General features: G+C 41.9%; 1 protein-coding gene across 13 annotated transcripts in view; it reads left to right on the top strand.

Moving 5' to 3' along the window:
- Nucleotides 1-24,650, top strand: part of RPS6KB1 (ribosomal protein S6 kinase B1) — a 61,521-nt gene that overhangs the window by 14,088 nt on the left and 22,783 nt on the right. For 10 of the 13 annotated variants that reach the window (XR_013535707.1, XR_013535708.1, XM_035300681.2 and 7 more), the window contains 4 exons: nucleotides 4,300-4,349; nucleotides 6,332-6,452; nucleotides 9,112-9,180; nucleotides 23,879-24,026. Coding sequence is in view for 11 of the 13 variants with exons in the window: in XM_035300681.2 (XP_035156572.1) it covers nucleotides 4,300-4,349; nucleotides 6,332-6,452; nucleotides 9,112-9,180; nucleotides 23,879-24,026 (388 nt within the window). In the remaining 2 variants the exon portion in view is untranslated. The remainder of the gene's footprint in view (nucleotides 1-4,299; nucleotides 4,350-6,331; nucleotides 6,453-9,111; nucleotides 9,181-23,878; nucleotides 24,027-24,650) is intronic. The other 3 variants (XM_035300680.3, XM_078373685.1, XM_002748179.7) reach the window with 1 other exon arrangement.

The raw sequence follows: 24,650 nt of genomic DNA on the forward strand, positions 1-24,650 counted from the left end.
CATCACATACAGGTACACCAATCAAGTATAGATTAGGTCTTTTCACATAATCCCATATTTCTTGGAGGTTTTTTCATTTCTTTTCACTCTTTTTTCTCTAATTTTGTCTTCTTGTTTTATTTCAATGAGTTGATCTTCAATCCCTGATAACCTTTCTTCTGCTTGATTGATTCGGCTATTGAAACTTGTGTATGCTTCGTGAAGTTCTCACGCTGTGTTTTTCAGCTCCATCAAGTCATTTATGTTCTTCTCTAAGCTGGCTATTCTAGTTAGCATTTCGTGTAACCTTTTTTCAAGTATTTTAGTTTCTTTGCATTGGGTTAGAACATGTTCCTTTAGCTCAGAGAAGTTTGTTATTACCCACCTTCTGAAGCCTGCTTCTGTCAATTCGTCAAACTCATTCTCCATCCTGTTTTGTTCCCTTGCTGGTGAGGAGTTCCCTTGTTCCTTGGAGGAGGAGAGGCATTCTGGTCTTTGATGATTTCATCCTTTTTGCACTGGTTTCTTCCCATCTTTGTGGATTTATCTACCTTTGATCTTTGAAGTTGGTGATTTTAGATGGGGTCTCTGAGTGGATGTCCTTCCTGTTGATGTTGAAGCTATTTCTTTTTGTTTTTTAGTTTTTCTTCTAACAGTCAGGCTCCTCTGCTATATGACTGCTGGAGGTCCATTCTAGACCTTCTTGCCTGGGAATCACCCTCGGCGGTGGGGTGCAGAGTAGTGAGGATTGCTGCCTGATCTTTCCTCTGGTCCCAGAAGTGTACTCCCCCTAGGTGTCAGCCAGAGCTCTCCTAGTGTGGTGTGTTTTTAGTTATTCAGGGGTCAGGAGCCGCTTGAGGAGGCAGTTTGTCCCTTGTTTGCCTGCAGAGGCACTGCTGGGTGGCCTCAGACTCAGCCCTGCTGTTGTGTAGGCTTCCTCTGGCTTTTGTTTATAGGGGTGAGATTAGATCCACCTTTGCAATGGCAGACATCCTTCCCCTCACGGAACTCTCAAGTGAGAGGGCTTCAGTTTGCTGGTCTTGTGGAGGTGGGACCTGCCAAGCCGTATGACCTGTCTCCCTGCTTTCATCGCTCTCTCTTTCTTGGGGGCAGGTAGATCTGACCCATAGACGCTCTCAGTGCTAGTCAGTGCTTCTGCCCAGATCTATGCTGACAACTCCCGGCGCGGGCCCCCGAGCTGTTGCTCAGATCTGTGTCGGTAACTTGAACTTGTAGCGCTTTTCCACTCTTCCGCCCGGCAGCGTTCTACTGGACTGTGGGTTGCAATGACCATGGGAGAAGTGCAGTATCTGAACCGGAGTGCTGAGGGGGTAAAATCGTGGCTCCTTCAGCCAGTTGCACTTCCCCAGCTCAGGTTTTGTCATGTTGCTCAGGCTGGTCTCAAACTCCTGAGCTCAAGAGATATGCCAACCTCAGCCTCCCAAAATGTTGGGATTACAAGCATGAGCCGCTATGCCCAGGCCTCTTTTTGCTTTCTTGATGGTGTTGGTGTCGTTTTTTTTTTTTTTTTTGAGACGGAGTTTTGCTCTTGTTACCCAGGCTGGAGTGCAATGGCGCAATCTCGGCTCACTGCAACCTCTGCCCCCTGGGTTCAGGCAATTCTCCTGCCTCAGCCTCCTGAGTAGCTGGGATTACAGGCACGCACCACCGTGCCCAGCTAATTTTTTGTAATTTTTAGTAGAGACGGGGTTTCACCATGTTGACCAGGATGGTCTCGATCTGTTGACCTCGTGATCCACCCGCCTCGGCCTCCCAAAGTGCTGGGATTACAGGCTTGAGCCACCGCGCCCGGCCGTGTTGGTGTCTTTTGACATGTAAAGGTTTTATGTTTTCAGTAAATCAGTTTATTGATTTTTAAAAATTGTTTGTGCCTTTGAGAAGGTATATAAGAAACTATGCCTTCCCCAGGATCATGAAGATTTACTCCCTCCTATACTTCTTCTAAGAATTTTATTTTCTTGCTGTGTTTTGGGAGGATTTTTTTTCTTTTTGAGATGGAGTTTTGCTCTTGTTGCCCAGGCTGGAGTGCAATGGCATGATCTTTTGTTCACTGCAGCCTCCGCCTCCTGAGTTCAAGCGATCCTCTGGCCTCAGCCTCCTGAGCAACTGAGATTACAGGCATCCACCACCATGCCCAGCTAATTTTTTGTATTTTTAGTAGAGACGGGATTTTACTACATTGGCCAGGCTGGTCTTGAACTCCTGACCTCAGCTGATTCCCTTGCCTTGGCCTCCCAAAGTGCTGGATTACAAGTATGAGCCACTGTACTCAGCTGTTGGGAGGATTTTTTTTTTTTTTAAGAAACAGGGTCTCACTACATTACTTAGGCTGGAGTGGAACTCCCAGGCTCAAGTGATTATCCTGCCTCAACCTCCTCAATAGCTGGGACTACAGGCGTGCAACACTGCACTCAGCTCGAATTTTATTGTTTTTTTTTTGAGATGGAGTTTCACTCTTGTTGCCCAGGCTGGAGTGCAATGGCATGACCCCGGCTTACTGCAACCTCCACCTCCTGGGTTCAAGCAATTCTCCTGCCTCAGCCTCCTGAGTAGCTGGGATTACAGACATTGCCACCACACCCTGCTAATTTGGTATTATTAGTAGAGATGGCATTTCTCCATGTTGGTCAGGCTGGTCTTGAACTCCCCACCTCAGGTGATCCACCTGCTTTGGCCTCCCAAAGTGCTGGGATTATAGGCGTGAGTCACTGCACCTAGCTGGTCCCTTGTATTTTTGTGTGAATTTTAGAATCAGCTTGCCAATTTCTGCAAGGAAGAAACATGGGGTTTTGATAGGATTCTGTTGAATCTGTGACCAGTTTGGTTAGTATTGCCATCTTAATGTTAAATCTTCTGATCTATAAACATGGGATACCTTTCCATTTATTTAGGTCATCTTTAATTTTATTCAGCGATATTTTATAGTTTTCAGTGTATAAGTCTTATACTTTGGTTAAATTTTTTTTTTTGAGACAGGGTCTCACTTTGTTGCCCAGGCTGGAATACAGTGGCGCAATCATGGCACACTGCAGGCTTGATCTCTTGTACTGAAGCAATCCTCCCACCTCAGCCTCTTAAGTAGCTGGGGCTACAGGTGTGTGCCACCATACCCAGATGATTTTTATTTTTATTTTTTGTAGATCTTACTATGTTGTCCAGACTGATCTTGAACTCCAAGTGATCCTCCCGCCTTGGCTTCCCAAAGTATTTATGCCACTGTACCTGATATAAATTTTTTCTAAGATACTTCTTATTGATGATATTATGAATGGAGTTGTTATCTTCATTTCATTTTGGAGTTGTTCGTTGCTAATATAAAGAAGGTTATTTAAATTTTACACCCATTTATTCTGTGGTCAGAATAAATAGACTAGTTGTGGGTACTTTAGGCTTAGTTTATAGTATTATGTTATTCTGTATCAAAAGGACATCAAAATAGCACTTTGTATAAGTCATTTGATTTGTTAAGTCATATTCAGTATGTAGTGCCTTTAGTTTCATAATACACAATACACAAAATACACATTTTTGAATAGATAAATGTATATTTTGAAGGAAAATTCACTTGGTTTTATTTTTTTGATTATTGATGAGTAGCCTTTATAGTTTAGTTATCATATAAAATTAAAAGCAAAAGCCGGGGCCAGGTGTGGTGACTGATGCCTGTAATCCCAGGACTTTGGGAGGCCGAGGTGGGCTGATCACCTGAGGTCAGGAGTTCGAGGGCAGCCTGGCTAACTTGTGAAACCCCGTCTCTACTAAAAATACAAAAATTAGCCAGGCCTGGTGACACACGCCTGTAGTTCCAGCTACTCGAGAGGCTGAGGCAGGAGAATCACTGGAACCAGGAGGCAGAGGTTACAGTAAGCCGAGATGGCACTACTGCACTGCAGCCTGAGTGACAGAGTGAGACTCCGTCTCAAAAAAGAAAAAGCCAAAAAAGAAAAAGCTGGGTGCCTATAGTCCCAGCTACTTGGGACACTGAGGCAGAAGAATCACTTGAGGAGTTTAAGCCTGTGGTGTGCTGTGATCATACTCCTGAATAGCTACTGACTATATTCCAGTTTGGGCAACATAGAGAGACTTCATCTCTATTTGTAAAATAATTGAGAGTGAAATTCCCATAGTGTTGAGTGTGTACTTGATTTTTGTTCATCACCATATTTACCTGTTGTTGAAGTATAGAGAACGGTTAGGCTGGTTTATTTCATTCATTCTCTTTTAGTTTTGAGACAAAGAATTAAACTTTCAAATTTTATGTTTATGAGATTATTTCTGAAACTTTAACATATTTTTCAGGGTCAGTTAAATGAAAGCATGGACCATGGGGGAGTTGGACCATATGAACTGTAAGTTTATATGAAGAGATTTTCATTGTGCTGTCTTTCTTACAAGTAGGTTATATCAGTTCTATTACATAGCAATCATGTGATTCCAGTAACCTGTTCTTAAATATGTAGTTATATTTATCAACTTGATGTATTGAATTTGGCACTAAAATCTGATCAATATTATAACCTATCAGAGTTTTGAGATTATATATGGATTTTGAGGAAAAGACATTATTTCAAATTCAGAGTACTGAGTATGAATCTGAGTTTTTAGTTGAATATAGAGAGCCATGTTTTTAACCTTTTATTGACAAAAATTTGTAGAAATGCCTCAAAAAGTCAAATACTTTTATGTTTTGCTTTAATATACAAACAGATTTATACCGTCATTCAAACAGAAATTCATGCAGTCTGGCTGGGCATGGTGTCTCACAACTATAATCCCCAGTACTTTGGGAGGCCAGAGTGGGCAGATTATTTGATGTTAGGAGTTCAAGACCAGCCTGGCCGACATAGTGAAACATTGTCTCTTCTAAAAATTCAAAAATTAGCCAGGCATTGTGGCAGGCACCTGTAACCCCAGCTACTGGGGAGACTGAGGCAAGAGAATAGCTTGAACCCAGGAAGTAGAGGCTGCTGTGAGCCAAGATTGCACCACTACACTCCAGTCTGGGTGACAGAGCAAGACTTTTTCTCAAAAAAAAAAAGGAAAGAAATTCATGTACTCTTAAGTCATTTTAGACAAGCTCCATTAGGTGAGTATGGTGATTAATCTGCTCTGTATTGTACTCTCAAATAAAAAGCCTTGGTATAGGAGGAGAGTGAGAAGATAGTTCACTCATGCAGAAACCATTTAAATGACAGAGACAATAGCTACCCCTTTTGGAGTCTTTATTTTTGTTTTTCTGGAGACAGAGTCTCCCTCTGTCACCCAGGCTGGAGTGCAGTGGTGCAATCTTGGCTCACTGCAACCTCTGCCTCCTGAGTTCAAGCAATTGTCCTGCCTCAGCCTCTCAAGTAGCTGGCACTACAGGCGTGTACCACCACACCAGCTAATTCTTGTATTTTTAGTAGAGACAGGGTTTTACCACGTTGGCCAGGATGGTCTTGAACTCCTGACCTCAAGTGATCCACCCACCTCAGCCTCCCAAAGTGCTGGGATTACAGGCATGAGCCACCATGCCTGTTGGATTCTTTAAATCAAGCTAATAACTTGGAAAAATGGACATAGAAGCTGCATGGATGAGTGTGTTAGCAACAAGTTTTGTGCCATGATGTGAACTAATTGGGTAGTTTTGGAAAGATCCCAGATTTTCTGCTGACGTTGCCAAATGACGTTGGATAATACCTAATTTCAAAGATATTTTGAATGAACTAAATTTGAATAACTAGACTTTTTTCCTCTGCCAACTTAATAAATTTGTTCTAACTTACCTTAGTTTTGGGGTGCTTGATGCTTATGAAAATAAATGATTGTCTTCTTTTACTTCGTTGCACTCCTAAGAGCAAGATGGGTCACCAGCAGCTGTACTGGAGTCACCCATGAAAATTCAATCAGGGTTCTTTTTTTGTTGCATCTACTCAAACTGGCAAGATCTGATCCAGAAATACAGCCGCAATATGTGCTGCCAGCGTTTCCATCAGTACAGGAAGGATACAGGTTTCATTAAATTGGACTAAGTGATCTTCCTTGAATGGATTATCCAAGGCATCTACCCAATGAAAAACCATGATACGTCTTTGTACATAAAATAAACATTTAAAAAATAAATAAATAATTGATTGCACATTCTGTGAACAAGGAGGTAAACAATAATCAGGCCACCCTAATCTTGACCTGCTGTTCAGGTTGTTTAGAGCACAGATAATAAATTTGCTGGCATATACTTTTTTTCCTTTCCCTTAATTAGATTACATTCTCTTTCTCCTTTTTCTTGACTATATGCTGAAAGTAATATAACTTCCTGCAAATTTACCTTGGGTTTTGCTTTTCTTCCCAGTGGCATGGAACATTGTGAGAAATTTGAAATCTCAGAAACTAGTGTGAACAGAGGGCCGGAAAAAATCAGACCGGAATGTTTTGAGCTACTTCGGGTACTTGGTAAAGGGGGCTATGGAAAGGTAGGCAATGTTTTTGAAATGATAGCTGTTGTCCGTCTTGACTAGATTGATTTTTATACCTTGGTTCCAGCAGTCATCTTCAGTCTTTGTCAGCTGTCAGCAAAGGCTGTGATCTTGACCACTTAGCTGGTTTGTTTGAGGGATATATAGAAGTTCGGTTTTCCCTTCTCTTGATACCACCACACATGTAAAAGCCTGAGACATAGTAGGTACTTAATCAATATTTGTAGAATAAATAAAGAGGCAGTTGTACCAGGCAAAGTCTATTATTAGAGGGTTCATTTTTTACTTTGATTACATGGTATCTTCTTTAAAAATAAACCCCTTCTTGCTTACAAGAGGCATGGCACTTTAACTTGTTATCTGTTACTGAGACCTTAATTGAAACTGGTTGTCTAGAGCAGTAGAGTTGGGGAAGCTGAAGGAAGATAAAAAGAGAGAAGAAAACTACTTAGTTTCACAGTTTTTCCCAAGACTTAAGATGTCACTTTTATGAGTTCTGCCCAAGAAAATTTATACCAAGCTGGCCGGGCGTGGTGGTTCACGCTGTAATCCCAGTACTTTGGGAGGCCGAGGCAGGTGGATCACAAGGTCAGAAGATCAAGACCATCCTGGCCAATATGGTGAAACCCCATCTCTACTGAAAATACAAAACTTAGCTGGGTGTGGTTGTGAGCGCCTGTAATCCCAGCTACTCAGGAGGCTGAGGCCAGAGAATCGCTTGAACCTGGCAGGCGGAGGTTGCAGTGAGCCAAGATCATGCCACTGCACTCCAGCCTGGCGACAGAGCGAGACTCTGTCTCAAAAAGAAACAAAGAAAAAAAGGTATACCAATCTATTCTCCATCAAAAGATAGAATTTAGATAACAACTTGGTTAGGATTAAGTTTTAAGAACTATTTTTGCTATTGTGTAGTGTAAATTTTCCATAGTAAATATTTGTAGTCTATTTTTGTGCTTAAGAACACATTCTAATATATTTTAATTATCCTGAATGTGCAACACATGCACTTTGAGGCTCACATATTTTAAGTTTTGCATGACCATGTTTATAGTTGTCTTTCGGTATAGGAGAGTGGTTCCAAGACCTTTGCAGATAACAAAATCTGCTGATGTTTAGGTGCCTTATATAAAATGGCATAGTATTTGCATTAAGCTATTCACATCCTCCCATATACTTTATTATTTTATTATTTGAGACACAGTCTCATTCTTTCCCTCAGGCTGGAGTGCAGTGGCGTGATCTCAGCTCACTGCAACCTCTGCCTCTCAGGTTCAAGCAATTCTCTGCCTTAGCCTCCTGAGTAGCTGGGATTACAGATACACACCACCCTGCCCAGCTAATTTTTGTATTTTTAGTTGAGAAGTTATTTTTTTTTTTTTTGAGACGGAGTTTCGCTCTTGTTACCCAGGCTGGAGTGCAATGGTGCGATCTTGGCTCACCGCAACCTCCACCTCCTGGGTTTAGGCAATTCTCCTGCCTCAGCCTCCTGAGTAGCTGGGATTACAGGCATGCGCCACCATGCCCAGCTAATTTTTTGTATTTTTAGTAGAGACGGGGTTTCACCATGTTGACCAGGATGGTCTCGATCTCTTGACCTTGTGATCCACCCGCCTCGGCCTTCCAAAGTGCTGGGATTACAGGTGTGAGCCACCGCGCCCGGCCAGTGAGAAGGGTTTTCATCATGTTAGGCTGGTCTGGAACTCCTGACCTCAGGTGATCTGCCTTTGGGAGTTGGCCTCCCAAAGTACTGGGATTACAGGTATGAGCCACCGTGCCTGCCGTATATATATATATATATATATTTTTTATTGTTTGTGGTGTTTATTGATTTTTTTCCCCCAAATATTTTCTTTCTTTCTTTTTTTTTTTTTTTTTTTTTTTTGAGACAGAGTCTGGCTCTGTCATCCAGGCTAGAGTGCAGTGGCGCCATCTCAGCTCACTGCAACCACCACCTCCCGGGTCCAAGCGATTCTCCTGCCTCAGCCTCCCAAGTAGCTGGGATTAAAGGCACCTGCCACCATGCCCAGCTAATTTTTGTATTTTTAGTAGTGACGGGGTTTCACTGTGTTGGCCAGGCTGGTCTTGGACTCCTGACCTTGTAATCCACCCACCTTGGCCTCCCAAAGTGCTGGGATTGCAAGGGTGAGTCACCTCGCCTCGCTCCCCCAAGCATATTCATTCTGCAGTTGGTTGAATTGGTGGCTGCTGAACCTGTAGATTCAGAGGGCCAAATATAATTACTAGCTATTTTAAGTAGTAGGTAAACAGTAATTTCCTGTCAACTATTTTTAAATAGTCTTATATGCAGCAAGAACAGTGGCACCCTTGGAAAAATTTATGAAATATTTTATAATTTTTAAGGTGGTATTATGCTTCTGGGAGCACTGTTTATGGCTTGTTCTAAGTAGGATTTTGTATATTAATATAAAGTAACTGTTTATTATTAGATGGTCATTGTCCAACGTTACCACCAGATGGCAGCAGAACAAACAGGAAAGTCATGATCATTAATGTGGTCTGTTCTTTTGGCTGATCATTTTTGCACATAGTTTTTATAATATAAACTGCCATGACATATGTTTCTGATAACTAGGAATTAAGGGAGTGTGACTGACATAGTTTGCCTTTGAATAACACACACTTTTTTTTAATCCAGGTTTTTCAAGTACGAAAAGTAACAGGAGCAAATACTGGGAAAATATTTGCCATGAAGGTGCTTAAAAAGGTGATTTCCACTCCCCCTTTTTAGTCCTCTCACACCATGTTTTTACACTTGATCTTAGCCAAAAGGCCGAGAAGTGATCACACCATATTTTTAATTGCTGTCACATTTTGGCCTAAAATTTGCAGTAAAAAAAAAGTATCTTAAGCCAGGTACAGTGATGCACACCTGTGGTTCCAGTTACTTGGGAGGTTGAGGCAGAAGGATTGCTTGAGCTTAGGAGTTCAAGGGTAGTCTGAACAATGTATCAAGACCCAGTCTCTTATAGAAAAAAGAAGTTTTTTCTAACACAGTTATAATACCTCTTAGAATGTTAGGTATGTTTCATTACTGTTATTCCTATTTTATTTCTGTTTCGTGAAGATGGAAAAGAGAGCTCTTATAATTCTTTGCTGAGGTAACTCTTTGCTGTTTCTGGTCTCCTCCTTATTTCTAAGTAATAAACATGTACTGCTGTCCCCTTTTTTTTTTTTTGAGATGGAGTCTCACTGTGTTGTCCAGGCTGGAGTGCAGTGGAGCAATCTCGGCTCACTGCAACCTCCACCTCCTGGGTTCAAGAGATTCTCCTGCCTCAGCCTCCTTAGTAGCTGGAATTACAGGCACACACCACCATGCCTGGCTAATTTTTGTATTTTTATTTATAGACAGGGTTTCACTATGTTGGCCAGGCTGGTCTTAAACTCCTGACTTCAGGTGATCCACCTGCCTCGGCCTCCCAAAGTGCTGGGATTGGAGACATGAGCCACTGCACCTGGCTGTATTTATTTTATTTTATGAGAGTTAAGGATTTTAATTTTGTTTACTTCATACTCCTTTATCCCCTTTTTACCACCTTTTGCTTTGCTTTCTCTGAATCTACTATTGTCCTCTGATACCTTCCAACAACTTTGTAAAACACCTTTCAGTCATCAGACTTATAAGGTAAGTCTTTGATCAGACTTACAAGGTAATCTATTAGTTCCATTTATTTTCCAAAGGCATATCTTAGGAGCTTTCTATCCACCTGTTCTCATCTAGACTGGTAGCTGGTAGCTCTTTAGTCATAATTGTTATGACTGTACTCCTTCTTCAGTACAATCCTTGGAATTCTCTTGTCTCCTTCAGTGTTGGATCTTTTGTTTCCTGAATTCCATATCTTCCTTTTTCTCCTTTTTCTTAGTTTATGACCTTGTTTGGTGACTATACTAGTGGCCTCCAAAGGGAGAAAATATAAAGATGCATTTATAATCAAAAGTATCCATATTGCATATTTGAGAATTTCTTTATGTTTATATTTATTTTGGGTATATTACTAGATTTGAAGATTATTTTCACTTAGAATTTTGCACCATTTTCTTCTATATTTGAGGGTTTCTGTTGAACCCCTTTGGCATTCTGATTCCCAGTCCTTTACACATGGCTTTTTTCTGTGGAAATACTTAAGATTTTCTCTATTTCTGATCTAAATTTTTATAGTAATGTGTCTTGCTTTGACTTCTGTTATTACTTTTATTTAGTTAGTTTTGAGACAGGGTCATGCCCTGTCACTTAGGAGTGCAAGTGACGCAGTCATAGCTTACTGCAGCCTCAAACTCCTGGGCTTAAGCTATTCCCCCACCTCAGTCTCCTGAGTAGCTGTACCAGGGACCACAGGCATGTGGTACCACCAGTCCTGGCTAGTAGAAAAATGTAGAGATGGGCACTCACCATGTCGACCAGGCTGGTATTGAACTCCTGGGCTCAAGTGATCCATCTGCCTTGGACACCCAAAGTGCTGGGATTGGATTACAGGTATCACCCACCACACCCAACCTATTTAATTAATTAATTTATTTTTAAGAGACACGGTCTCAGTCTGTTTCCCAGGCTGAAGTGAGGTGGTGTGATTATACCTCACTGTAACCTCTAACTCCTGGGCTCAGGTGATCCTTCTGCTTCAACTTTTGAGTAGCCAGGACGATAGATGCATGCCACCATGTCCAGTTCATTTTAAAAATGTTTCGTAAAGTTGAGGTCTTGCTGTGTTTCCCAGGCTGGCCTGGAACTCATAGCCTCAAGCGGTTCTTCTGTTTTCGCTCCCAAAGTGCTGGGTTTACAGGCATGTGTCACTGTGCCCAGCCTATTTTTATTCTTTTAATTTTAAAGCTTTAGTCTTTCAGTTCTAGGAAATTTTTTTATGTGATTTCTCTGATAATTTCCTTCCCACTGTTTTCTCTTCCTGGAATTGCAATTTGTTGGATGTTGGATCTCCTGGACTGATCATCTAATTCTTCTTATTTTGTTAACGTTTCCATTTCTTTATCTTACTGTTTACTTTCTTCTACTGATTTTTTTAAAGCTGTTGTATTTGTGATTCTCCAGAATTCTTCCTGTTGTTTTTGTTTTATAGCAACCTGTTTTATGAGTACCATATCTTATTTTATTTTTAATTTTATTTATTTTTTTGAGATAGAGTCTCAGTCTGTCATGCAGGTTTGAGTGCAGTGGCATGATCTCGGCCCACTGCAACCTCTGCTTCCCAGGTTCAAGCGATTCTTCTGCCTCAGCCTCCTGAGTAGCTGGAACTACAGGCGCGCCACCACACCTGGTTAATTTTCGTAATTTTAGCAGAGATGGGGTTTCACCATGTTGGCCAGACTGGTCTTGAACTCCTGACCTCAGGCAATCTGTCCACCTCGGCCTCCCAAAGTGCTAGGATTACAGGTGTGAGCCACCATGCTCACCTCTCTGAGATTTTTAATTATAATTATTTGAATTGTTCTTTTGTTGTATGCATGTTCTTTTTTTGAGTTCCTGTTTTCTTTGACTGATTTGGTCAGTTTTAGTCACTTTGTTCCATGTTAAAGGCCTTCCTTAGATGTCTGATGTCATTAATTATTCTTTTTTTTTTTTTTAAGTTGGAGTCGTGCTCTGTTGTTTAGGCTAGAGTGCAGTGGTGTAGTCTTGGCTCACTGCAATTTCTGCCTCCTGGGTTCAAGCGATTCTTATGCCTCAGCCACCAAAGTAGCTGAGATTAGAGGCCTACGCCACCATGCCTGGCTAATTTTTGCCTTTTTAGTAGTGACAGGGTTTCGCCATGTTGTCTGGCCTGATCTCAAACTCCTGACCTCAAGTGATGTGCCAGCCTAGGCTTCAATAATCCATCAACTGCGCCCGGCGCTGTTATTTGTATTTAAGAGTAGAACTCTGAAAAACTGATCAGAAGTTCTATAAACTTCTCTGCAGCGGAGTCAAGTAGTTAGCTGGCACTTGACCAAGAACTTTAAATAATAGTGTCTGTAGGGCCGGGTGCAATGACTCATGCTTGTAGTCCAAGGCAGGTGGATCACCTGAGGTTAGGAGTTCAAAAGCTCACACCATGGAGCCTGCACACCATGGTGAAACCTGGTCTCTAGTACAAGTACAAAAATTAGCCAGATGTGGTGGTGCACTCCTGTAATCCCAGCTCATTGGATGTCGAGGCAGAAGAATCACTTGAGCCTGGGAGGTGAGGTTGCAGTGAGCTGAGATTGCACCATTGTACTCCACCCTGGACAACAAGAGTTGAACTCAAAAAAAAAAAACTGTGTCTGTAGATCTTTTCTTCTGGGGAGGATCAGTTATTGCTAAGAAAAATCCTCCGTTCTTTTTTTTTTGAGACAGAGTCTCACTCTGTTGCCCAGGCTGGAGTGCAGTGGCACAATCTCGACTCACTGCAACCTCTGCCTCCCAGGTTCAAGCGATTCTCCTGCCTAAGTCTCCTGAGTAGCTGGGATTACAGGCACATGCCACCATGCCCAGCTAATTTTTTTTTTTTTTTTTTGTATTTTTAGTAGAGATGGGCCAGGCTGGTCTTGAACTCCTGACCTCCTGCTCCGTCTGCCTGAGCCTCCCAAAGTGCTGGGATTACAGGCATGAGCTAATGTACCTGGCCCTAAATCCTCCATTCTTTTGCCTGGAAAAAGCATTCTTGTGCTGAGTGAGAGATGGAGATCTCACCCTCAATACGTGGGTTTTCACTAAACTTGAGTTTTTACATTAGTGTAGATACTGTAGATAATTTTACTCTGTGTATCTAAGCTTTCGCTTTTTTTTTCTTTTTCTTTTTCTTTTTTGGTCCCAGAGATATTTCTTTTTTTTTTTTTTTTTTTGTCCCTAGGGTTAGTTCTTTGACTTAGTATTGAGATGGAAACCTTCTTGGTCTGTCTGTTCCTTATACAGACTTGCAGATGATCTCCCTGTTTTTATCCCTTTACCTTCTGCCTTCTGTAGTCTCCAATTCCTCTAATTTTTTCCCTTCCTTTTAATTTTACCTCTAATGTTATAACCTTGCCAGGGTTCTGTAGATAGATTCAGCTTCTTGTGTATTCCCCTTTGCAGGCACTTAGGTTAAATTCAACTTCTTTTGTGCAGGCACTTAGGTTTGATCTTACTCCACTCTGCTACATCATGGACCAGTGCTTTATCCCCATTCTTTTCAATTGTGGAGTTCCACATGTCTTCTAGTTTTACTGATACATTATGTGTGTGTTTGTTTTCTTGTTCTTTTTTTTTGAGACAAAGTCTCGCTCTGTTGCCTAGGCTGGAGTGCAATGGCATGATGTTGGCTCACTGCAACCTCTGCCTCCTGGGTTCAAGCGTTCTTCCGCCTCAGCCTCCCAAGTAGCTGGGACTACAGGCACCTGCCACCACGCCCAGCAAATTTTTATATTTTTAGTAGTGACGGGGTTTCACCATGTTACCCAGGACGGTCTCGATCTCCTGACCTCATGATCTGCTTGCCTTGGCTTCTCAAAGTCTGGGACTACAGGCGTGAGCCACTGTGCCCAGCTATTTTCTTGTTCTTGTTGTTTGGAATTGACTACTGGAAAGATTCCACTTTCTTTTTTATTTTTTTTTAAAACAGAGTTTCACTCTTGTCACCTAGGCTGGAGTGCAATGGTGCAATCTTGGCTCACTGCAACCTCCGCCTCCTGGGTTTGAGTGATTCTCCTGCCTCAACCTTCCAAGTAGCTGGGATCATAGGCCCCGCCACCACACTCAGCTGATTTTTGTATTTTTAGTAGAGACGGGATTTTGCCATGTTGGCCAGGCTGGTCTTGAACTGCTAAACCTCAGGTGATCCACCGTCCTTGGCCTCCCAAAGTTTTGGGATTACAGGCATGAGTCACTGTGCCTGGCCTCTACTGTCTTAAAGCAAAAGTTCCAGTGAAGAATTACGTTCAAAGATAATCGAAATGACCTTTTTTTTGAGACAGAGTTTCGTTGTTGTTACCCAGACTGGAGTGCAATGGCACGATCTCAGCTCACCACAACCTCTGCCTTCTGGGTTCAAGCAATTCTCCTGCCTCACCCTCCTGAGTAGCTGGGATTACAGGCATGCGCCACTATGCCCAGCTAATTTTTGTATATTTAGTAGAGACGGGGTTTCACCTCGTTGACCAGGATGGTCTTGATCTCTTGACCTCGTGATCCACCTGCCTCAGCCTCCCAAAGTGCTGGGATTATAGGCATGAGCCACCGCACCTGGCCAATTGAAATGACTTTTAAGAAAATTATAAGACTTGTAAAACTTTGGTCCTTATCTTCTTGCTAATTTTTTTTTTTTTTTTTTTTTGAGTCTTGCTGTGTTGCCCAGGCTGGAGTGCAGTAGCGTGATCTTGGTTCACAGCAGCTTCCACCTCCTGGGTTCAAGTGATTCTTTTGCCTCAGCCTCCCAAGTAGCTGGACTACAGGCACCCACCACCACAGCTGGCTAATTTTTGTATTTTTAGTAGAGACGTGGTTTCACCATACTGGCCAGGCTGGGCTTGAACTCCTGACCCCAAGTGATCTGTCCACTTCAGCCTCCTAAAGTGGTGGGATTACAGGTGTGAGCCATTGCACCCAGCTTCTGGTCAGGATTCAAGTGATTAATTCCTTGTGTTGTGTTATTTATATCGGATAATCAGTCCTGACCATATTAGGCATAATTAGATCTTGGTTAAAATATGTTTTTGGCACAGTTATCTAGTGAAAAAAAGAGTTGGTTTTTTTCCTCCACTCATGGTGGGTGGGGGTGGTATATTGGGAAATCCGTAGACTTAACTACTGCTAAGTGTCAGGCCTCATTTTGGGACCCAGGGATCTAGTACCTAAGTTGTTTGCCTCTGCTTTTGCTTGGTTGCCGTTATTTCCCATTCTTGGCTTTCTTTTCTTGATCCTGGCTAGAGGATCTGATACTGTCTCCTTCCTTGTTGTCCTTGAAAGCAAGTTCACAGCAAAAATAATGAAAGTAAAGAGATTACTAGGGTTAAGTCCAGGGCTTTCATTCCTAAATCCCCAAGTAAGATGACTGTAGGCTCCCTTTGAGTTCCATCCTTCTGATTTTAATTATCCTGAAGGCAGAGTACTAACCCCTCTGACCTGAGTGTGTGGTAAGAATATACTCTTCCCCCAGCCTTTAGGATGAAATCAGAGTAGAACCAGGTGTCCCCTGAAGTGAGTTGTTTAAATCTGGACATTCTGTCTGGATTTATTAGTTCTCCTGGGGCTGTTCACTTCTTCTAGGAATGGTACCATTCAGGTATTTGCTTAGAGTGGAATAGTGAGGAAAAGACTATCAACAGCCATCACCTGACTCCACCAGTTGCAACAAAAATATACTGTAGAAGCAAAATACTATTGCCCATGGCATTAGTTCGCCTCCCACTGTACATTTTAGAACCTTTGGCCAAAGATAGTCTCCACCTCTGAGATACTGTGCTTTCATAGAACAGTAAATTTCTCACTTTTGACTTACTTGATTCATACAGTGCCTGTTTTTTGGCCCTAGCCCTTTAGTTCTTTAACTTTTCTGTTTTTTTTTCTCAAGCTCTTAGACCCCTTCTTATTTCACTTTATTCTGAATCCAGCCTTATGGGCAAAATCAGCCACTTTATCAGTTGCTAACCCCATTGACCTTGTGTTCAGGAAAGCCCTCATCTGCATCAGCTCACTTGTCAGTGCACCTTTATTGCTGTATCTCAGCTACTAGCATTACTAGCAGAAATCACACAAACCTATAGATTGCTGTTGCGAAAACTCTATGACCCCAACTCACTTGGACCCTAAGCACTTTCCAGTAGTTTTTCTGCATATCCTTAGGTAAATCCTAACATTCTCTACAACTGTTTGGAGCCCCTCCTATCAGCCCCTCTACGTTTTTTAGCCAAGTGTCTCTCTTTCTACTTAAGCCTGTCCAATGTGATTTCCTTTGAGTTCCTGTTTTATTTTATTATTTTGATTTTTTGAGATGAAGTTTCTGTCACCCTAACTGAAGTGTAGTGGTGCAATCTCGGCTCACTGCCTCCTGGGTTCAAGCAATTCTCCTGCCTTTACCCTCCAGAATAGCTGGATCACAGGTGTGCATCACCATGCCCAGCAAATTTTTGTATTTTTAGTAGACACGGGGTTTCACCATGTTGGCCAGGCTGGTGTCCAATTCCTGAGCTCAAGCAGTCCCTCTGTCTTGGCCTCCCAAAATCACACTTGGGATTACAAGTGTGAGCCACTGCACCCGGCCTTGATTTTCTATTTTAGTACCTAACCCAACACCATGTTAATCTGCAATTATTTGACTTCCTTCATTCTCTGGTCTTAGTGTATTGTGTGTCTACTCCTTTCCAAGGCTAATTCCTCTCTGTGTTTTGGATACCATCTCTTTCTGCCTATTCAGAGACATTACTTTGTCGCTTATCTTCTCTGTTTTCATCCTCTTTATTTAAATATATTCGTGCCTCTACCATATTTAGCTAAACAAAACCTTCTTTCACATGAGGTCTTCCTGTAGCTAACACCCTCTTTACCTCTTCATAGCTGAACTTCTTGAGAAGTAGAGTCCACGTTACCATTCCTTTTTTCTTTTTTCTGAGACAGAGTTTTGCTCTTGTGGCCCAGGCTGGAGTGCAGTGGTGCAACCTTGGCTCACTGCAACCTCTGCCTCACGAGTTGCAAGCGATTTTCCTGCCCCAGACTCCTGAGTAGCTGGGACTTCAGGTGAGTGCCACCACACCCAGCTAATTTTTTATTTTTAGTAGAGACAGAGTTTCACCATGTTGGCCAGGCTGGTCTTGAACTCCTGACCTCAGGTGATCCTCCCGCCTCTGCCTCCTAAAGTGCTGGGATTACAGGTGTGAGCCACCACGCCCGGCCTACCATTCCTTTTTTCACACGTTTTATTCTTTTTTTCACTACTGTATTTTGACTGTGATTCTATTTTTTTTAAGAGACAATCTCATTAGGTTGACCAGGTTGGAGTGCAATGGCTGTTCTTAGATGTGATCATAATACACTACAGCTTCCAACTCCTGAGTTCAAGCAACCGTCTCATCTCAGCCTCCCAAGTAGCTGGGACTCCAGGCACATGTCACCATGCCTAATTCTATTTTTTCGTTTTTTGTGATTTTTAGAGTCTTGCCCTGTCACCCAGGCTGGAGTGCAGTGGCCCTGTCTCGGCTTACTGCCACCTCTGCCTCCCAGGTTCAAGCAGTTCTCATGCCTCAGCCGCCTGAGTAGCTGGGATTACAGGCACATGCCACCACATCTGGTTAATATTTGTATTTTTAGTAAAGATGGGGTTTCACCATGTTGGCCAGGCTGGTCTTGAACTCCTGGCCTTGAGATCCACCTCCTTGGCCTCCGAAAGTGCCAGATTACAGGTTTGGGTCACCACACCCAGCCTGACTCTACTATTTCAATGAAGCTCCTGTACCCTAGGTCATCATTGACTTCCCAGTTGCTGAATCCAATTGTCTTTACTGAATTCATCCTTAATTTAACTCTCTTTTGCACTTGATGCTGCTGACCACAGCATTTTGAAACTCTGTTCCTTTTATTGCTATGATTCTACTTTACTAATTTTTCTTTTTTTTCCTTCTTTTTTTTTTTTTTTTTTTGAGACAAGAGTCTCGCTCTGTTACCCAGGCTAGAGTATAGTGGCGTGATCTCGGCTCACTGCAACCTCTGTCGCCCAGGTTCAAGCAATTCTTCTGCCTCAGCCTTCCAAGTAGCTGAGATTACAGGTGCGTGCCACTATGCCCAGCTAATTTTTTTTGTTTTTTTAGTAGAGACGGGGTTTTGTCATGTTGGCCAGGCTGGTCTTGAACTCCTGACCTCGTGATCCATCCACCTCAGCCTCCCAAAGTGTTGGGATTACAGGCATGAGCCACCATGCCTGGCAATAAGGGCATTTTTCTCCCCCACCTTTTTTTTTTGACCTTTTTTTTTCTTAACTTACGTAGGGGACTTTTTTAAAAAAAATAAGGATATTTTTATACATAACCACGATATAACTGATTATGCCTGGGAAATTTAACATTGACATATAATACTGTTTTATAATACGTAGTGCATAGTCAAACATTCTTATTTGTCTCAGTAATGTTCTTTATAACTTTTTTGTTTTTAATATCCAGGGTTTCTTCAAGGATCTCACATTGTATTGAATTGTCCTGTCTCCTTAGTTTACTCTAGAGCCATTTGCTACCCATTTTTTTTCTTTCACGACATTGACATGTTCTGAAGTGTCCAGACCAGTTGTTCCTCAGAGTATCTATTGATTTGAGTTTGTTTCATTGTTTCCTTATGAAAATACTTCTAGATTTTAAATAGGTTAAACACTTTTGCAAGAGTGTTATATAGGTGCTGTGTGTTCTCAGTGCAAGGGCTCAGAAGGCATATTATGTCAATTCATCCCATTATTTGGTGACGTTGAATTTGATTACTTGGTTAAGATGGTGTCCACCAGATTGTCCATTGTATACATGCCTTTTTCCTTTTATTTTTGTATTGTTTCGTTTTTGAGATGGAGTCTGGCTCTTGCCCAGGCTAGAGTACAGTGGTGCAATCTTGGCTCACTGCAACCTCCGCCTCCTGGGTTTAAGTGATTCTCCTGTCTCAGCCTCCTGAGTAGCTGGGATGACAGGCACCTGCCACTACACCCAGCTAATTTTTGTATTTTTAGTTAGAGGCGAGGTTTTGCCATGTTGTCCAGGCGGGTCTCGAGCTCCTTGACCTCAAGTGATCCACCCGCCTCGGCCTCACAAAGTATTGGGATTACAGACGTGAGCCAGTGTGTCTGGCCTCTTTTTCCTTTTTGTAATTAACAAGTAATCTACGGAATGATAGAAGCTATGTGAATATCCTGTCCCACAATAATCTTTACTTAATGGTTTTATCTGCATTGTTTCTTGCCCAAATCAAATATTACTATAGTGATTATGAAATGGAGACTTTTCTATTTTTTCTATATTGTCATTCTTCTGTAAAGAAGATTTTTTATGCTCCCTTTTTAAAATTCTTCTTCTTTTTTTTTTTTTGAGATGGAGTCTCACTCTGTTGCCCAGGCTGGAATGCAATGGCGTGGTCTTGGCCCACTGCAACCTCCACCTCCCAGATTCAAGCAATTCTCCTGTTTCAGCCTCCCAGGTAGCTGGGATTACAGGTGCATGACACCACACCTAGCTAATTTTTGTATTTTTAGTAGAGATGGGTGATTTCTACTGTGTTGGCCAGGCTGGTCTTGACCTTGTAATCACCCACCTCAGCCTCCCAAAGTGCTAGGATTACAGGGGTGAGCCACCATGCCCAACCTCTTTTTTTTTTTTTTTTTCTCGAGACAGGGTCTCACTCTGTCACCCAGGTTGGAGCACGGTGGCACAATCTCAGCTCACTCTAATCTTCGCTTCCCACATTCAAGCAATCCTTCCACCCCAGTCTCCTCAATAACAGGGACTATAGGCATGTGCCACCACACCTGGCTAATTTTTGTATTTTTTGTAGAGACAGGGTCTCACTGTGTTGTCCAGGGTTGTCTCAAACTCCTGGGCTCAAGTGATCCTCCTGCCTCAGCCTTCCAACGTGCTGGGATTACAGGGGTGAGCCACTGTACCTGGCAAAAACAGGACCTCTTCTGTTTACCAGACTTGAGTGCAGTGGCATGATCATGGCTCACTACAGCATTGGACTCCAGGCTGCCTTGGCTCACTGCAACCTCTGCCTACTGGGTTCCAGCGATTCTCGTGCCTCAGCCTCTAGAGTAACTAGGAGTTCAAGTGCGCACCACCATGCCTGGCTAATTCTTGTATTTTTAGTAGAGATGAGGTTTCACATGTTGGGCAGGCTGGTCTCAAACTCCTGGCCAACATGGTGATCCACCTGCCTCAGTTTCCCACGGTGTTGGGATTATAGGCATGAGCCACCATGCCCACCCTGTTTTTGTTTAAAATCATGGCTTTGTGTTGATAGCCCTAATTCTAGTCCAGTTCCATAGGGTTCCTCTTTCCTCAGTTCATATTTAAATATCCTTTTATTCTGCAGTGAGAACTCTGGTAAAACATCAATGCTCAACATTTGTTCAGTTGTATTATGTGTGCATAATGAAAATTATAATACTAATAGTATTTCCAGCTACAAACCTACCAAGTTTGATTTAAGATTTCTTTGCAGTTTTTTGTGTCTTACGTATAGGCCACTAAGGGTGTGCAGTCTAAAGTTACTTAAATATCTTTTTCTCTTATTATCTTTTTTCTCTTACTGTGATAAAGTTATTAGTGTAATAGTCAATTAAATTTATGTATTGCTATTGTACTCAGTTTTACTTTCCACCCTTCATTCTTGTTGACTTTATTTTTGGAATTTATGAAACATTAATATGGTTCAAAAGTAAAAATCTGCATTTTATAATTACAGTCATATGTGATTTAGGAAAGAAAAGAATGGATGATAAAACCATTAAGATTTTACTCAGAAGGTAAACTCAAAAGTCTTACTGCTTTTCCTTCCTTTCCATGATTATTAGCTTTTAGTTTATCTTAGTTGTCTTCATTTTTGCAGGTATAAGAAGATACATATTATATATTCTCATTTCCCCTTTCTTGTGCAAAAGATAGCATAGTATCCATGCTGTTGTACTTTTAAATACTCTTTTGCACTTTGTTTTCAGAGAGATTTTTCTTACTTTTATAGCTTTGTTTGTTGTGTAGATTCCATAGGTTTTTAGCCGATATCCTATGTTTGAGCATTTAGGCTGTTTCCAGTGTTTCACTTTCACAGATAATGTTGCAACCAATAACCTGTGTATTTGCTTTCCATGGTAACTTCCTGGAACTGATACTTAGCATGTCGAAAATAGGGCATTGCTTTCCCAAAACTTTTTCATTTCCATTTGCTGATATTGAATGACACCATTATCTATCCTATTTCTTGTGCAGAAATGAAGGTATCATCATTTCTTCTCATATCTAGTTTGTTAGCAAATGCAAATTATGTATTCTAGCCTTTCATTTTTTTCATTTTTTTTTTTTTTGAGTCAGAGTCTCACACTGTTGCCCAGCTTGTGTACAGTGGTGCCATCTTGGCTCACTGCAATCTCTGCCTCCTGGGTTCAAGCAATTCTCCTGCCTCAGCCTCCTGAGTAGCTGGGACTACAGGCATGTGCCACCATGCCCAGCACATTTTTTTTGTATTTTTAGTAGAGATGGGGTTTCATCATGTTGGGTAGGATGGTTTTGATCTCCTGACATCGTGATCTGCCTTCCTTGGCCTCCCAAAGTGCTGGGATTACAGGTGTGAGCCACTGTGCCCAGCCTTTTAAAAACTTTTTTGAGACAGGGTCTTGCTCTGTTGCCCAGGCTGGTGTGCAGTCGTAGGATCTTAGCTGACTGCAACCTACGCCTCCTGGGTTCAAGCAATTCTCCTCCCTCAGCCTCCCGAGTAGCTGGGATTACAGGCATACACCACCACACCTGGCTAATTTTGTTTTTTTAGTAGAGATGGGGTTTCTCCCTGTTGGTCAGGCTGGTCTCAAACTCCCAACCTCAGGGGATCTGCCTGCCTCAGCCTCCCAAAGTGCTGGGATTACAGGCATGAGCCACCGCACCTGGCCAGCCTTTCATTTTTTTCTACCTTCATTTTCATCTTTTTTTTTTCTTTTTTCTTTTTTTCTACCTTCATTTTCTTACAGATCTTCTTACTTGGTTTATTATACTAGCCTCCTAACTAGTCTCATTTCTTTCCTAAAACTCCATACTGCTACTAGACGTGTCTTTCATAAAGCCAAGGTTTGTTCATTTCACTCATCTCAACCTTTATTCTTTGCCTCTAAGATCAGATTCCAGCACCTTTGTCTAAGTGCCCAGGCCTTCCATTTCATGGCCTTTACCTACTTCTGTAGCCTAATCTCTAACCACTTCTAACGATACTGAACTTACTTGTAGATTCCCCAAACATATCCTGTCCTATCAGGCCTCTTTTGCACTGAAATGCCTTTTTTTTTTAAACAAACAAACAAAAAAAACCTTCTACATTTCGGCCAGGCATGGTGGGTCACACCTGTAATCCAAGCACTTTGGAGGCCAAGGCGGGTGGATCACCTGAGGTCAGGAGTTCAAGACCAGCCTGACCAACATGGTGAAACCCCGTTTTTTAAAAAAGAAAAAAAAATAAAAATTAAAGAAAAAAAAAACCTTCTACATTTCTTTGTTTCTTTCCCCCACCCCCTGCCACCTTTTGTGGAGAATGGTGTCTTGCTTATTTCGAGGCACATCTCAAACTCCTGGGCTCAAGAGATCCTTCTGCCTCTGCCTGCCTAAGTGCTGGAATTCCAGACATAAGCCACTGCATCCAGGCCACATTTCATTTTAATAACTTTAAAGCAAGACTTCTTGCTGTGTCACATGTAGTTTCCCTGTTAACCCTTACTATCCTGTGCTTACCTAGGTTGACTTGTCTTTTTCTCCTTGAGACTTTGGGCTCCTGTGGACAGGACAGTCCTTCTATTTTGCTTTCTTGGCACAGCCTGGAGCATGGTAGACAGTAGTTTGTGAATATATGAATAAACTTGATCTGATTACAGATTTTTTTTCTTAAATTTATCTTTCATTTTTGAAGCACTGTGGTTTGTATCTTTTTTTTTTTTTTAAGATGGTGTCTTACTCGATCACCCAGGCTGGAGTGCAGTGGCATGATTTTGGCTCACTGTAACCTCTGCCTGTCAGGTTCAAGCAATTCTCCCATCTCAGCCTCCTTTAGTAGCTGGGACTATAGGCACGCCACCACACTAGGCTAATTTTTTATATTTTTAGTAGAGACGGGGTTTCACTGTCTCTACTGACCTCATGATCTGCCTGCCTCCATCTCCCAGAGTGCTGGGATTATAGGTGTAAGCCACTGTGCCCGGCCAACTACAGATTTATTTTTTTTTAAAGTCTCTTTAGGTTTTCATTTGTTCGCTGCAAAAAATCCAAACTGCGGGCCGGGCGCGGTGGCTCACGCCTGTAATCCCAGCACTTTGGGAGGCGGAGGCGGGTGGATCACGAGGTCAACAGATCGAGACCATCCTGGTCAACATGGTGAAACCCCGTCTCTACTAAAATTACAGAAAATTAGCTGGGCATGGTGGCGCGTGCCTGTAATCCCAGCTACTCTGGAGGCTGAGGCAGGAGAATTGCCTGAACCCAGGAGGCGGAGGTTGTGGTGAGCCGAGATTGCGCCATTGCACTCCAGCCTGGGTGACGAGCGAAACTCCGTCTCAAAAAAAAAAAAAAATCCAAACTGCGCAGAGGCATGTATAAAGTGAATTTTTCCATTACCCTGTCTCAGTTTCTAGTGAGAACTATGGTTAATAGGTCAATATTGGCAGGAAAAACACAAAATAGACTTTCCAGTTATTATAGAATAAAAATGTTCACTATTTTGTTCTTATAGATCATCTCTTTTCCTCTAGGCAATGATAGTTAGAAATGCTAAAGATACAGCTCATACAAAAGCAGAACGGAATATTCTGGAGGAAGTAAAGCATCCCTTCATCGTGGATTTAATTTATGCCTTTCAGACCGGTGGAAAACTCTACCTCATCCTTGAGTATCTCAGTGGTCAGTACATACAGTTTGGTGTAATTATTTGCATTTGCTCCAGAAACTGGGTCAAAATGTTATTTTTTCAATGGAAAATACCTTTTCCCATTATGATCAGATAGTGTTTAAATTTGATGAGTACCCTGAAGTATAAAATTCAGATCTGACCAAATGTTTCTATTTGCAGATAAATATGGAGGAAACTTTAAAGGTTTTTTTTTCCCTCATCTGTAAAATTTTAATTTAATTCCTTTGTAATCAGTCACTTAGCAGAATAACAAATACCTAAGTGATGCAGAGCCTTGAATTGTACTGGGGTAAGATACTGTAATTCAAATAATTGAGAAGATTGTTGAACATACTGAGTATTTGTGGAATTGGGTCTTTAAGAGTTTTTAGTTTAATGTAGCCTTAGTGATAAGGTATGCAGCTTATAATGGAAATCATCCACATTTCCCAGGGCCTACCACCTCCTAGGAACTTGTCACTTCCATATCATTTCTAGATCACAGGTATTTATTTCTTTTTCTTTTTCTTTCTCTTTTTTTGAGATGGAATCTCACTCTGGCACCCAGGCTGGAGTGCAGTGGTGTGAGCTCGGCTCACTGCAACCTCAGCCTCCCGGGTTCAAGTGATTCTTCT

Source organism: Callithrix jacchus, chromosome 5 (assembly GCF_049354715.1).
Source record: "Callithrix jacchus isolate 240 chromosome 5, calJac240_pri, whole genome shotgun sequence".
NCBI classification, from domain to species: domain Eukaryota; kingdom Metazoa; phylum Chordata; class Mammalia; order Primates; family Cebidae; genus Callithrix; species Callithrix jacchus.